The sequence below is a fragment of the Babylonia areolata genome, chromosome 2 (genome assembly GCF_041734735.1).
Source record: "Babylonia areolata isolate BAREFJ2019XMU chromosome 2, ASM4173473v1, whole genome shotgun sequence".
NCBI lineage: Eukaryota > Metazoa > Mollusca > Gastropoda > Neogastropoda > Buccinidae > Babylonia > Babylonia areolata.
This window is the reverse complement of record NC_134877.1, coordinates 20001771-20016770: the sequence shown is the minus strand read 5'-3', so window position 1 is coordinate 20016770 and position 15000 is coordinate 20001771. Positions and strand designations below refer to the sequence as shown.

The 15000-nt window shown below is 47.0% G+C and overlaps 1 protein-coding gene across 4 annotated transcripts in view; it reads left to right on the top strand.

Annotated features, from left to right (window-relative positions):
- Positions 1-15000, top strand: part of LOC143298929 (bis(5'-adenosyl)-triphosphatase ENPP4-like) — a 25253-nt gene that overhangs the window by 8038 nt on the left and 2215 nt on the right. For 2 of the 4 annotated variants that reach the window (XM_076611965.1, XM_076611991.1), the window contains exons 2-5: positions 1918-2195; positions 7343-7495; positions 10735-10949; positions 12735-12860. In XM_076611965.1, the coding sequence (XP_076468080.1) occupies positions 1918-2195; positions 7343-7495; positions 10735-10949; positions 12735-12860 (772 nt within the window). The remainder of the gene's footprint in view (positions 1-1917; positions 2196-7342; positions 7496-10734; positions 10950-12734; positions 12861-15000) is intronic. The other 2 variants (XM_076611973.1, XM_076611982.1) reach the window with 1 other exon arrangement.

The window sequence follows — 15000 nt, the reverse complement described above, 5'->3', positions numbered from 1 at the left end:
TTGTCGTAGTCGACGCGTCTTCTTAAGTTTTGCTGCTTATGCTGTCGTTTGTCGACTCACGCGGGAAAGCAAAGCGAGTCCATGTAACAACCCCCTGAGTTTCACATGTGTGTGTGTGTGTGTGTGTGTGTGTGTGTGTGTGTGTGTGTGTGTGTGTGTGTGTGTGTGTGACACTTTATCTTTGGCATTTTTCTCGGTAACTACAAGAGGCATAGGAAGCAAAAGTTGGCAGGTGAAAATGAAAAAAGGTTACAATCAGGATCACGACCTTGATAGGAAGCATTTCTGTGTGCAAGGAGAGAGGTCTTCCACATGTTATTCAGCAAACTTGGTACAGTGATTGTTCATGGTGAAAACAACACCCGTGAAAAAAAAACAAAAACAAGGTCAGAGGGGAAAGGTTAATAACAATATGGCCTATTGTGAAAAATGTAAAAAAGCATGTCAGAACTTTTTTTTTTTTTCATCCAATTTTCATTCAACATTGTATACCATTATAGTGGTTTGTTTCGGCCAGAAAATCAATGCTTTGCAAAATTTTATAAAGTCATGGATCAAAGTCGCATCATTGTGCCAGATTACCTATTTTGAAGGATTTTTTCGGGTGTTTTTTTTTTCTCACGAATCCTTTGTGGATTAAGTGCGTATTACAAACGAGTGATGAAGTTATTTTTGGTTAATGATGATTCGCCCCACTTCCAACAGACCCCCCCACCCCCTTCCATCCCCATCTCCAATATATGTATTTATTCGTATGTTTTGCTGGGGTTGTTTTTTTTTGTTGTTGTTGTTCAGTGGTTTTTTGTTATTGTTGTTTTGGTTTTTTTATCAGGAAAATCGTTAGCGTCTGGGTTTTTTTTGTTTTTTTTCTGTGCCTTAAAACTAATTTGAGGTCAGAGTTATTCGAGTTTACATACACCTGCTGTTGATTATTCTGGTGTGGCCTTTGTGATCCACCTCACTTCTCATCCCCTCCCCTCCCCCCCCCCGACCCCCTCCTCCCTCCCACTTCTTCATTTCCTCTGCGCTGGTTTTATTATTCGGAGTTCTCTACTGCTGGTGGTAATGATTGTACAAAAAACAAAATATCGTCCTGTTTACAGGTAGATTATAACCCCTGCGAATATCAAGGGGGAGTGGAAGTGATGGCCTACCTAGAGGTAACGCGTCCGCCTAGGAAGCGAGAGAATCTGAGCACGCTGGCTCGAATCACGGCTCAGCCGCCGATATTTTCTCCCCCTCCACTAGACCTTGAGTGGTGGTCTGGACGCTAGTCATTCGGATGAGACGATAAACCGATGTCCCGTGTGCAGCATGCATTTAGCGCACGTAAAAGAACCCACAGCAACAAAAGAGTTGTTCCTGGCAAAATTCTGTAGAAAAATCCACTTTGATAGAAAAAAACAAATGAAACTGCACGCAGGGGGAAAAAAAAAAAATTGGTGGCGCTCTCAGTGTAGCGACACGCTCTTCCTGGGGAGAGCAGCCCGAATTTCACACAGAGAGAAATCTGTTGTGATGAAAAGAGAAATGCAAATGATACAAATAACAAAATAATACAAATAGGGCAAACAGAAAACGTCAGTGAGATTAGAAAACGGAGACAGACACGAACATGAGTCAGATGAACGCTGAGAGGAAATGAAAAGGGGAAGTAATAAAGGGACGGTAAAGAAGAAAAGAGGGAGGGGTGGGGGGGGGGAGACGAAAAGGACAGGGGGGAGGGGGGGGGGGGAGAATAAATCATTAAGAAATGTAAAAAAAAAAAAAAAAAAAAAAAAAAAAATGCTGAATGTCAAATTTCACTGTTCTTGCTCGTAACCGCTGTGTACCAAAAAAGACTTCACCGCCCTCATTTACTCTTGCTGAGACACTGGGGTTATTCTGGACACTGATTCTGTGATGATTCATTTTCAGCAGTTCTTTTCGTGACGCTCTACACAGCTCCAGAGACACCATGTCCGGCTTGATGTTGACGCTGCTGCTGCTGCTGGTGGTGGTGGGAGGGGAGGGCGTGCAGGCTTACAGCGGCAAAGTTCTCCTCGTCTCCATGGACGGATTCCGCTGGGACTATGTCCGCAGGGTGTCAGGGCTGAAGCATTTCCCGGTCCTGGCGGACAGTGGCTGCAGCGTTGACTACGTCAACAACACGTTTGCTACCGTGACGTTTCCCTGTCACTACAGTATTGTTACAGGTCAGTTGTCCTGTCACTACAGTATTGTTACAGGTCAGTTGTCCTGTCACTACAGTATTGTTACAGGTCAGTTGTCCTGTCACTACAGTATTGTTACAGGTCAGTTGTCCTGTCACTACAGTATTGTTACACGTCAGTTGTCCTGTCACTACAATATTGTTACACGTCAGTTGTCCTGTCACTACAGTATTGTTACACGTCAGTTGTCCTGTCACTACAGTATTGTTACACGTCAGTTGTCCTGTCACTACAGTATTGTTACAGGTCAGTTGTCCTGTCACTACAGTATTGTTACACGTCAGTTGTCCTGTCACTACAGTATTGTTACACGTCAGTTGTCCTGTCACTACAGTATTGTTACACGTCAGTTGTCCTGTCACTACAGTATTGTTACACGTCAGTTCCTCTGTCATTGTATACAGCAGATTGAGAGCTGTATTATCAATGCTTTCTCCATTGCAGTGGGAAATCATTTACAACTTAATCTTTTGTGAAGGACTATGAATCAAACTTTGTGGCAAGATTGCACTGGCTCTTAATGCTGCAGCCTTGGAGGCTAGCTGGCCTTTGGGAACCATCCCAACGCCGACTTTCCTTCAACTCTCTTGGCCCAGAGAGAGGGGATGTAACTTGGGCAGGACATTCTCCACTACAATCAAATTTTAGCCCTGAAAATTGGGACTCGAAGATCGAGCGAAAAACTAAATCTTGTCAGGAAAATTGTGTGCATCCCTTGTGACGTACAGTACTGAAAACTGGGTGTCCTTTTCAGATTTCTGTGCGTTAACGATGCGTTATAGTGCGTTATGGGAAACACTGCTTTGTACCATGCCGACAGAGGCTCACACACAAAGAGCTAGGTAGCCTATATTGTTTTATAACAAACACTGATGGATAAATTTACCCACAGTTGAGGCCTAGAAAACTTTGTGAATATAAATGGACATACTTGTTTGAACAGCGTTGGTTTCTGTTGAACACTGCCTCCCGTAAACACATGAAACACACACGTATTTCAGTTTGGTCGTATTAGCGGATCCGATATTTGATCGCTGCCTTTAAGTGAACAAGGATTTGTTAATCAGTCCAGCAAACATTTTCGGGCAGTCAAGTGGATCGGTCAAACAACGGGTACTTACTACACGCGGTGTGAATGCCGGAAGCCGACAATGGTAAATGAAACGGTGGAGTGGAGCAAGTGGAGGACACACTCAAAAAGCAGGATCCAGCAAACACGGTGTACACGTGCTGGGTGGACCCACACAAAGGTGCATGGAACTTGCCATACACCCGACAGTCCTTCGAAGCCGCTGGTTGTGGACCTCCGGATCGTACGATGGTTGCACGTACTTCATGTCTCAACACCATGTTCATGACCACAGCATTTAAAACATCATACATACATACATCGTATGTAGAGTGTTGGCCTGGAGGTAACGCGTCCGCCTAGGAAGCGAGAGAATCTGAGCGCACTGGTTCGAATCACGGCATAGTCGCCAGTATTTTCTCCCCCTCTACAAGACCTTGAGTGGTGGTCTAGACGCTAGTCATTCGGATGAGACGATAAACCGAGGTCCCGTGTGCAGCATGTATTTAGCTGGGGAAACAAAAGCACACTCTGTATTACGGGGGAAAAAAAAGGTAAAACAGGTGAACCCACTATACGGACACACACGAACAAAACGTAATTACATTGAGAACATAAATCAAGTGGAGAGCATTTTGCACAAAAATTGCCACAGGATATTTTTCAGAGAGGGGTGGACATCCTATCTGTCAGGACCGTGAGACTGGCAGTGAAACAGAAGTACCGGAAAACAATGTGATCCAGGAATGCCCACTGTACACACCGCCCCGCCCTTGCTGATAACGGACAGACACAGAACAGTGACAGTGGCCACATCCTTGCTGATAAAGGACCGACACAGAACAGTGACAGGGCCAGGAAACAATGTAGGCCACATCCTCCTCATCCATGGAATGGCTGTGAGAGACCTTGGTGGGTGGAGGGCAAGACCAGTTTTAAGGACACGTTTCTTACCGTGCTCAAGTGGACCTGTAGCTTGTGACGTCCCGCTACTTGTTCTGTCGGCTACCTGGGCGAGATGCGGACAATGTCAACTTTAATTGCACGGAGTAGCCAAAGCGTGCGGACTGATCCATATACGCTACACCACATTTACCGAATAGAAAAGGTTGTCAGGAGGGCAGAGGGAGGGAGGGTGGGGGACCAGAGTTCTGATTTCCACATGAACCCAAAGGGCTGGGCATGTCCAGTGACGGGAAGCAGAGAGCCACTGACACGTCAGACCCCCAGCACGTTCCCATTCTGACCGCTTCGCCCTCAGGTCTCATTACACTTGTTACTTACTGTTGTTGTTGTTAACAGTCAGGGTGGATGTGTTGATAAAAATGATAGAGTTCTTGGGTAAATAATTTTTAATTCATTCGCGTACGCAAATGATATTCAAACAGCAAACACACACACCCATATTCACGCACGAAGGCACACACACACACACACACACACACACACACACACACACACACACACACACACGCACATACACACACACACGCACATACACACATGTTTTAACACAGGCACATACATATTAATGATTGCACTCTATGACGGTGGTATAAGTGAGAAAGGAACGGTTTATTCAAACACTAAAGAATCCACGCTAGATCTAGAAGGAAAAAAAACCCGGACACTACTGTAACATATCAAACACTTAATTAAGTTTTTCAAATAATTGCCCATTCATTGCAAAACAGACACACGTTGGAACTGAGGGTGACTATTTTTATCTTATCCTTTTGTTTTGTGGGGGTGGGGGTGCATTGAAGAAAGGCAGCGTGAAGCACAAAAAAAAAAAAAAAAAAAAAAAGAAAAAAAAAAAAGGAAAGGAAATAGAAAAGGAAAAGGTGCTCCGTTGTCTGCATGCAACTGAATCCCCACTTTTCTCTTATCTTAAAAAAAAGAAAAAGAAAAAAAGGAAAAAGAAAAAGCTTCACCCACAGGGACCGACCTCACCACCAAATGACCGAGGCGTGTGGACCAGATCCTGAACACTGATCGCGTCCTAACTTCAGTACCCGTCTGGTGGTATGCTGTTCTTCTCTTAGATGGGGCGTGTGGCCTGGTGGCTAGTGTGTGTCCCCCATAGGTAGTGAGGTTCCAGTGTTAAACTCTCTGAATGGTCAGAATCGTTGGATGGGAGTGGATGGCTGTTCTGTCCCTTGGTCACAGACACTGACCCAGTGTATTTGTTCTGGCTGTTGTGCTTGTGAGGGCGTGAATCTGACTGCTTATCCGTTTAAATGTCCCCCAAAAAACAACAACACAAATTTGTGTCATATACTGTACCATGTCAAACTGATGCAAAACTAGGCATATTCCTTTGGTGTGTGGCCACATTTCGCTGCTGACTAAGACAGTAAAAAGACATCTCCATGTTTCTGGTGTGTGGCCACATTTCGCTGCTGACTAAGACAGTAACAAGACATCTCCATGTTTCTGGTGTGTGGCCACATTTCGCTGCTGACTAAGACACTAAAAAGACATCTCCATGTTTCTGGTGTGTGGCCACATTTCGCTGCTGACTAAGACAGTAACAAGACATCTCCATGTTTCTGGTGTTTGGCCACATTTCGCTGCTGACTAAGACAATAACAAGACATCTCCATGTTTCTGGTGTTTGACCACATTTCGCTGCTGACTAAGACAGTAAAAAGACATCTCCATGTTTCTGGTGTGTGGCCACATTTCGCTGCTGACTAAGACACTAAAAAGACATCTCCATGTTTCTGGTGTGTGGCCACATTTCGCTGCTGACTAAGACAGTAAAAAGACATCTCCATGTTTCTGGTGTTTGGCCACATTTCGCTGCTGACTAAGACAGTAAAAAGACATCTCCATGTTTCTGGTGTTTGGCCACATTTCGCTGCTGACTAAGACAGTAAAAAGACATCTCCATGTTTCTGGTGTGTGGCCACATTTCGCTGCTGACTAAGACAGTAAAAAGACATCTCCATGTTTCTGGTGTTTGGCCACATTTCGCTGCTGACTAAGACAGTAAAAAGACATCTCCATGTTTCTGGTGTGTGGCCACATTTCGCTGCTGACTAAGACACTAAAAAGACATCTCCATGTTTCTGGTGTTTGACCACATTTCGCTGCCGACTAAGACAGTAACAACACATCTCCATTTTCCTGGTGTGTGGCCACATTTCGCTGCTGACTAAGACAGTAACAAGACATCTCCATGTTTCTGGTGTGTGGCCACATTTCGCTGCTGACTAAGACAGTAAAAAGACATCTCCATGTTTCTGGTGTGTGGCCACATTTCGCTGCTGACTAAGACAGTAACAAGACATCTCCATTTTCCTGGTGTGTGGCCACATTTCGCTGCTGACTAAGACAGTAACAAGACATCTCCATGTTTCTGGTGTGTGGCCACATTTCGCTGCTGACTAAGACAGTAACAAGACATCTCCATTTTTCTGGTGCGAAAACGCTTTGAAACGCACCTGAGTATATTCTCTACCCTCTGCATCGCACTGAACGGAGATGTGGGTGCACATCTTCCGAGCTGGAAGCATAAAAAAAACATCCCGTCTCCCGGCCAGCCATGGGGACGGGGGTTTGCCGGGGATGAGGTGGGGTCAGCGTGGTCCCATGTCCTTTGTTACATAGTCACGTAGTCCTTTCGTCACCAACAGACACCTCCCTCCCCCCCCCCCCCCTCTCTCTCCCTGGCTCCCCACCCTCCACCGACCTCCCACATATCAACAAACCAAGTGATTGACCAAACCACCCAACCAACCGAAAAAGCAACTAATTCCTACATAATCGCTTTTCAACTAACTAACTAACTAACCAACCAACCAACCAAGTAACTAACTAACTAACTAACTAACCAACTAACAAACTCACTAACTAACTAACTAGCCAACCAACCAAGTAACTAACTATAAACTAACAAACTAACGAACGAACTAACTAACGGACGAACTAACTAAATGAATGAATGAATACGTGAATAACTAACTAACTAACTAACTAAATGAACAAATGAATAAATAAAGGCAATGGGTGTAGGTGGCGGACAGTGATTTTATGCGCATGCGCCGTGTTACAGGGCTGTACGAGGAGAGCCACGGGATCGTTGCCAACAAGATGTACGACCGGAAGCGGAAGACGTATTTCTCCATGGCCTCCAAGGAGTCCTACTGGTGGGAGGAGGGAGAACCCATCTGGATCACTATGGAGAAACAGAGGAGAAACAGCACCGGTCAGTAAGACAGATGGACAAGCTTGGGAATTGTCTTGTTATTTTCCTTTTTGGTCTCACCTTTCATTACAAGTTTTCTTTGATTGATTTCATTGATATGGATACTTATAATTATAGCGCCTTTCCTCGGTCGGAGACCAAGCTCTAAGCGCTTCACAAATACGGGGTTATTTGCACAACAGTCTGCCTGCCTGGGTAGAACCGACTGACGGCTGCCACTGGGCGCTCATCATTCGTTTCCTGTCAGTTCTTTATGTTCTCTGTGGCTTCTCTCTCTCTCTCTCTCTCCGTCCTTCTCTCTCTCTCTCTCTCTCTCTCTCTCTCTCTCTCTCTCTCTCTCTCTCTCCGTCCTTCTCTCTCTCTTGGCTGTTGTATACCAGTACAACTTAGATGTATTATGTATTCTTGTGTTACGTTTGTTTACATGTGGTTGGTAATTGCGCCCATATTGTGTATATTATTTGTTTACGATTATGTAACCCCCCCTGCGGACAGGAGCTATGGCCTAATCTGAATGAAACATTCGCATCCGCATTCTCTCTCTCTCTCTCTCTCTCTCTCTCGCTCTTTTTGTGTGTGTGTGTGTGTGTGTGTGTGTGTGTGTGTGTGTGTGTGTGTGTGTGTGTGTGTGTGTGTGTGTGTGTGTGTGTGTCTGTGTGTGTTTGTTTATTATTGTTGTTCACAACAAGAAAGGAAACTGCACTTACGAGTACAAGTATTACATTTTTTTTCCCTTCCTCACTGCACACACACACACACACACACACACACACACACACGCTTACACACACACACACACACACACACACACACACACACACACACACACACACACACACACAGAATAGTGATGATACAAAAACTAAATCATAGCATCAGACCACTGCCATTACTGCCACGTTTAATACCAATATAGCAGATGCTACTGTGACACACAGATCCTTTATCTATGCTTCACAATACTGGTTAGACGCGACAGATGGTACGTCATCACAGGTAGTAGGATATTCCTGATCTTACACCCCCCCACCCCCACCCAATAGGAAAACAAACAAACAAACAAAAAAACAACAACCAAACAACAAATCTGTCCATTGTGTACATGAAAAGAGATGTTAACAAAGTTTATGAAACACCTGTTACACAGTGCTTGTGTCTTTCATGAGGAATGAAAGAAGGGTGAGAAGAAGTGGGCGGTAGTTGGGAAGGGGGGTGGGGGGTCAATGGAAATGAAATATATATGCGATATCATATCAATCTGATCACAAAGTGCAATTTATGATTAAACACAACAGACACACACACACACACACGCGCGCGCACGCACGCACACACACACACACACACACACACACACACACACACACACACACACACACACCGCAAGATAAAATGAGAAGATAAGGAAAAAAATAAGAAAAAACAACAACATTAAACAACTGAATTAAGCTGGAGCAATAATCATAATAAAAGAGATCAATCTAAAAGCATTGCACATAATTATGCAAAAACATACCCCCCTCACGCCCCACCCCCCACCCTCCCCCCTCCACCCACACACACACCAAGATGTGTAAGATAAGATCAGAATAGATTTATGATCCCTTAAAGAGGAATTACATTAGGTGCGACGAAACAAAAATAGACAATTACACGACACAAAAAAGCATTAAACACGACATAATTAAACAGGAGTAATAATCGCGCTCGCACACTCACACAAACGCACACACACTAAGCAAAAGAATATAAGAAGACAATATGTATATATACAGTTTGTTTGACAAGGCTTTCGTGTGGCATAATTAGTAAATATGCAACGCAGACACACACACACACACACACAAAAACACACACACAAAAATTCACACGTTGTTTACGACGATGTGAAACATAATCAAACTGCCAACATGTTGGGGTGGGTTTCGGTACGATGTCTTTTCAATTAGTTTTAAACCGGCTTGCCTGAGCGCTCTTATTAGCGCAACAGCCGGGTGGCTGAAGCGTTGGACTTTCAATCTGAGGGTCCCGGGTGCAGATCTCGGTAACGGCGCCTCGTGGGGTAAAGGGTGGAAATTTTTTTTCCTATCTTCAAGATCAACACATGTGCAAACCTGCTTGTGCCTGAACCCGCTTGGTATGTACACGCATGCAGAAGATCAAATACTGCACGTTAAAGATCCATGTTAGCGTTCGGTGGGTTATGGAAACAAGAACATACCCAGCATGTACACCCCGGAAAACGGAGAATGGCTGCCAACATGGCGGGGTAAAAACGGTCATTCAGGTAAATGCCCAATCGGCGTGAACATACGAGTAAACGTGGGAGTTGCAGCCCACGAACGAAGAAGAAGATACACATGAAGAAATTCCCAACGTTCTTAACGGGGATCAAGTCGGCGCTGCTAAGATCACTTATATAACCCATCCAGGAGAGTGTTTAAGGAAAAGATTGTTGGAAGACCACGTGTTCAGTCAATTACCAGGATCAGCGTGTTTGTATTTCCATTGTCACTTTAGCTTATTTGAAAATATAGAACATTCTGTGCACTTTGTGCCATTTCCTTTGTTGAAGTATGTATTACATCAAAGAGGACGATATAAGCAAAAGTTTATTGTTGCTCAAGTTTGTTTGCGTTTTTGTTTGTGTGTGTGTGTGTGTGTGTGTGTGTGTGTGTGTGTGTGTTTCTCAATATTTTGTGGATTGAACGTTTGGATTTTGTCATGTCATAAAGGGTGGAGATTTTTTTATCTGATCTCCCAGGTCTACATAATTATGTGCAGACCTGCTAGTGCCTGAACCCCCTTCGTGTGCATACGGCAAGCAGAAGAACAAATACGCACGTGAAAGATCCCATGTCAGCGTTCGGTGGGTTATGGAAACAAGAACACACCGAGCATGCACACCCCCGAAAACGGAGTATGACTGCCTACATGGCAGGGTAAAAACGGTCATACACGTAAAAGCCCACTCGTGTACACACGAGTGAACGTGGGAGTTGCAGCCCACGAACGAAGAAGAAGAAAACTGGGTATAATCGCTCTTTAGCATCCTCAATTCAGCTTCCAGGAATTTAGGATGCTAAAGTGCGACATTATTTAAAAAAACAACAACAACAAAAAAAACAAAAAAACCCAAAACAAACAAACAAACAAAAAAAACCAACAACAACTGAAAACGTTCAAACCATTAACTACGATATCTCCTTCCTCCCCCGCCACCTTCCCGTGGGGTACAGGTGTGTATTTCTGGCCGGGGAGTGAGAGTGTGGTCCAGGGACTACGTCCGTCCATCTACTTGCCATACAAGAAGTCCACGCCCTTCGAGGAGCGCATCAAAACGGCCATCGGCTGGTTCGTCACAGAACGCAAGGACTTCGTCGCTCTCTACTTCAACGAACCGGACACCACGGGACACCGCTACGGCCCTGACTCTCCCGAGGTGGCCGACAAGGTGAGTGTGGTGGGGGGTGAGGGGCTGGTGTGGTGAGGGGAGTGAGGGGCTGGTGTGGTGGGGGGTGAGGGGCTGGTGTGGTGGGGGGGGGTGAGGGGCTGGTGTGGTGGGGGGTGAGGGGCTGGTGTGGTGGGGGGGGGTGAGGGGCTGGTGTGGTGAGGGGAGTGAGGGGCTGGTGTGGTTGGGGGTGAGGGGCTGGTGTGGTGAGGGGAGTGAGGGGCTGGTGTGGTGGGGGTGAGGGGCTGGTGTAGTGGGGGTGAGGGGCTGGTGTGGTGGGGTGGGAGTGAGGGGCTGGTGTGGTGGGGGGTGAGGGGCTGGTGTGGTTGGGGGTGAGGGGCTGGTGTGGTGAGGGGAGTGAGGGGCTGGTGTGGTGGGGGGTGAGGGGCTGGTGTGGTGGGGTGGGGGTGAGGGGCTGGTGTGGTGGGGTGGGGGTGAGGGGCTGGTGTGGTGGGGTGGGGGTGAGGGGCTGGTGTGGTGGGGGTGAGGGGCTGGTGTGGTGGGGAGTGAGGGGCTGGTGTGATGGGGGGTGAGGGGCTGGTGTGGTGGGGGGTGAGGGGCTGGTGTGGTGGGGGGGGTGAGGGGCTGGTGTGGTGGGGGTGAGGGGCTGGTGTGATGGGGGGTGAGGGGCTGGTGTGATGGGGGGTGAGGGGCTGGTGTGGTGGGGTGGGGGTGAGGGGCTGGTGTGATGGGGGGTGAGGGGCTGGTGTGATGGGGGGTGAGGGGCTGGTGTGGTGGAGGGTGAGGGGCTGGTGCGGTGGGGTGGAGGGTGAGGGGCTGGTGTGGTGGGGTGGAGGGTGAGGGGCTAGTGTGGTGGGGGGGGATGAGGGGCTGGTGTGGTGGGGGGGTGGGGGTGGTGAGGGGCTGGTGTGGTGGGGGGTGAGGGGCTGGTGTGGTGGGGTATCTGTATTTCTTTTAATCACAACAGATTTCTCTGTGTGAACTTCGGGCTGCTCTCCCCAGGGATAGCGCGTCGCTACACTACAGCGCCACCCATTTTTTGTTGTTGTTGTTTGTTTTTTCCTGCGTGCAGTTTTATTTGCTTTTCCTATCGCAGTGGATTTTTCTACAGATTTTTGCCAGGAACAACCTTTTTGTTGCCGTGGGTTCTTTTACGTGCACTAAGTGTATGCTGCACACGGGACCTCGGTTTATCTTCTCATCCGAATGACTAGCGCCCAGACCACCACTTTAGGTCTAGTGGAGCGGGAGAAAATATCGGCGGCTGAGCCGTGATTCGAACCAGCCGCGCTCATATTCTCTCGCTTCCTAGGCGGACGCGTTACCTCTGGGCCATCACTCCACTGCTGGGCAGGGGGCTGGTGGTGTGTGGTGGGGGGGTTGGTGTGGTGTGGTGTGTGTGTGTGGTGGGGTGGGGTGGGGGGTGCGGGGAGGGGCTGGTGTGGTGGGCTGGTCGTTGTGGGCTCTGGTCATGGCGTGTCTTTTGCCTGGGTTTGTTAGCTTGTGTGTGGGTGTGTGGCTCTGACAGTTTTTTTTTCCGGTTTGATTGAATTAAAGGTCCTCGAAACGCTGTTTTCCTGATGCAACAACAACAACGCTTCGAAACGCGTTGGAGCATTCTTGTAGGACATGAATTATTATGTTGGTAATTAATGCAGACTTGATTGTAATGTGGTGCTTCCCACACACAGGCACATGCACGCCAGCGCCGGTGCACACACGCGCGCGCATGTGTGCATTTGTGTGTCATAATCACTATAATGATGATGGTGGTGGTGATGATGATGGTGATGATAACAATGATGATGCGGGAATTGTGCATGACAGGTACGTGAAATGGACGGAATCCTGGGACAGATTCTGGCCGAACTGGACGACAAGAACCTCACTGACGTGGTCAACGTCATCATTACGTCAGATCACGGCATGACCAACATCAGCATGCAAGATAGGGTAACTGCTTCTGTCCGCTCTGTATGTCTGTCTTCTGTCCACTCTGTGTCTCTGTCTCTGTCTTCTGTCCGCTCTGTATGTCTCTGTCTTCTGTCCGCTCTGTATGTCTCTGTCTTCTGTCCGCTCTGTATGTCTGTCTTCTGTCCGCTCTGTGTCTCTGTCTTCTGTCCGCTCTGTGTCTCTGTCTTCTGTCCGCTCTGTATGTCTGTATTCTGTCCGCTCTGTATGTCTGTATTCTGTCCGCTCTGTGTCTCTGTATTCTGTCCGCTCTGTGTCTCTGTCTTCTGTCGGCTCTGTATGTCTGTCTTCTGTCCGCTCTGTATGTCTTTCTGTCCGCTCTGTATGTCTGTCTTCTGTCCGCTCTGTATGTCTGTCTTCTGTCCGCTCTGTATGTCTTTCTGTCCGCTCTGTATGTCTCTGTCTTCTGTCCGCTCTGTATGTCTGTCTTCTGTCCGCTCTGTATGTCTCTGTCTTCTGTCCGCTCTGTATGTCTCTGTCTTCTGTCCGCTCTGTATGTCTGTCTTCTGTCCGCTCTGTATCTCTGTCTCTGTCTTCTGTCCGCTCTGTATCTCTGTCTTCTGTCCGCTCTGTATGTCTCTGTCTTCTGTCCGCTCTGTATCTCTGTCTTCTGTCCGCTCTGTATGTCTCTGTCTTCTGTCCGCTCTGTATGTCTCTGTCTTCTGTCCACTCTGTATAACTGTCTTCTGTCCACTCTGTATCTCTGTCTTCTGTCCGCTCTGTATGTCTGTCTTCTGTCCACTCTGTATGTCTCTGTCTTCTGTCCGCTCTGTATCTCTGTCTCTGTCTTCTGTCCACTCTGTATGTCTCTGTCTTCTGTCCGCTCTGTATGTCTCTGTCTTCTGTCCGCTCTGTATGTCTGTCTTCTGTCCACTCTGTATGTCTTTCTGTCCACTCTGTATGTCTCTGTCTTCTGTCCGCTCTGTATGTCTCTGTCTTCTGTCCGCTCTGTATGTCTCTGTCTTCTGTCCACTCTGTATGTCTCTGTCTTCTGTCCGCTCTGTATGTCTGTCTTCTGTCCACTCTGTATAACTGTCTTCTGTCCACTCTGTATGTCTCTGTCTTCTGTCCGCTCTGTATGTCTGTCTTCTGTCCACTCTGTATGTCTGTCTTCTGTCCGCTCTGTATGTCTGTCTTCTGTCCGCTCTGTATGTCTCTGTCTTCTGTCCGCTCTGTATGTCTGTCTTCTGTCCGCTCTGTATGTCTCTGTCTTCTGTCCGCTCTGTATGTCTCTGTCTTCTGTCCGCTCTGTATGTCTCTCTGTCCGCTCTGTATCTCTGTCTCTGTATGTCTTGTCTGTTACTGCCTGTCTGGCTGCCCCCGTTAGACATACCACCTGAGGTGGATGGGTGTCGATGTTCCTCTTCTTCGTTCGTGGGCTGCAACTCCCACGTTCACTCGTATGTACACGAGTGGGCTTTTACGTGTATGGCCGTTTTTTTTTTTACCCCGCCATATAGGCAGCCATACTCCGTTTTCGGGGGAGTGCATGCTGGGTATGTTCTTGTTTCCATAACCCACCGAACGCTGACATGGATTACAGGATCTTTAACGTTGCATATTTGATCTTCTGCATGCGTATACACACGAAGGGGGTTCAGACACTAAGCAGGTCTGCACATAAGTTGACCTGGGAGATCGGAAAAATCTCCACCCTTTACTCACCAGACGCCGTTACCGAGATTCGAACCCGGGACCCTCAGATTGAAAGTCCAACGCTTTAACCACTCGGCCATTGCGCCCGTCACTGGCTGACTGACCCTGTTTACAGATTCAGTTTGTAAGTTATTGAAAGCTGTGTGTGTGTGTGTGTGTGTGTGTGTGTGTGTGTGTGTGTGTGTGTGTGTGTGTGTGTGTGTGTTGGAGTGTAACAGTTGTAGTATTGAGAGTATGTTATTTTGTGTGTTTTGTGTGCATTGCGGTTTTTTTGGTTATATATATATATATATATATATATATATGATATTCATGATTCCGTTTTTTTATGTTTCTACTACTTTTTATGTGCTTTCTTGTTTCACTTTAGGTACTGGATTTGCAAATCGTTTAGAGCTTGCTTATGCTTGAACTATAGCGCTGTATCAAAATGAGATATTATCATTATTATAATTGAATTACTCAG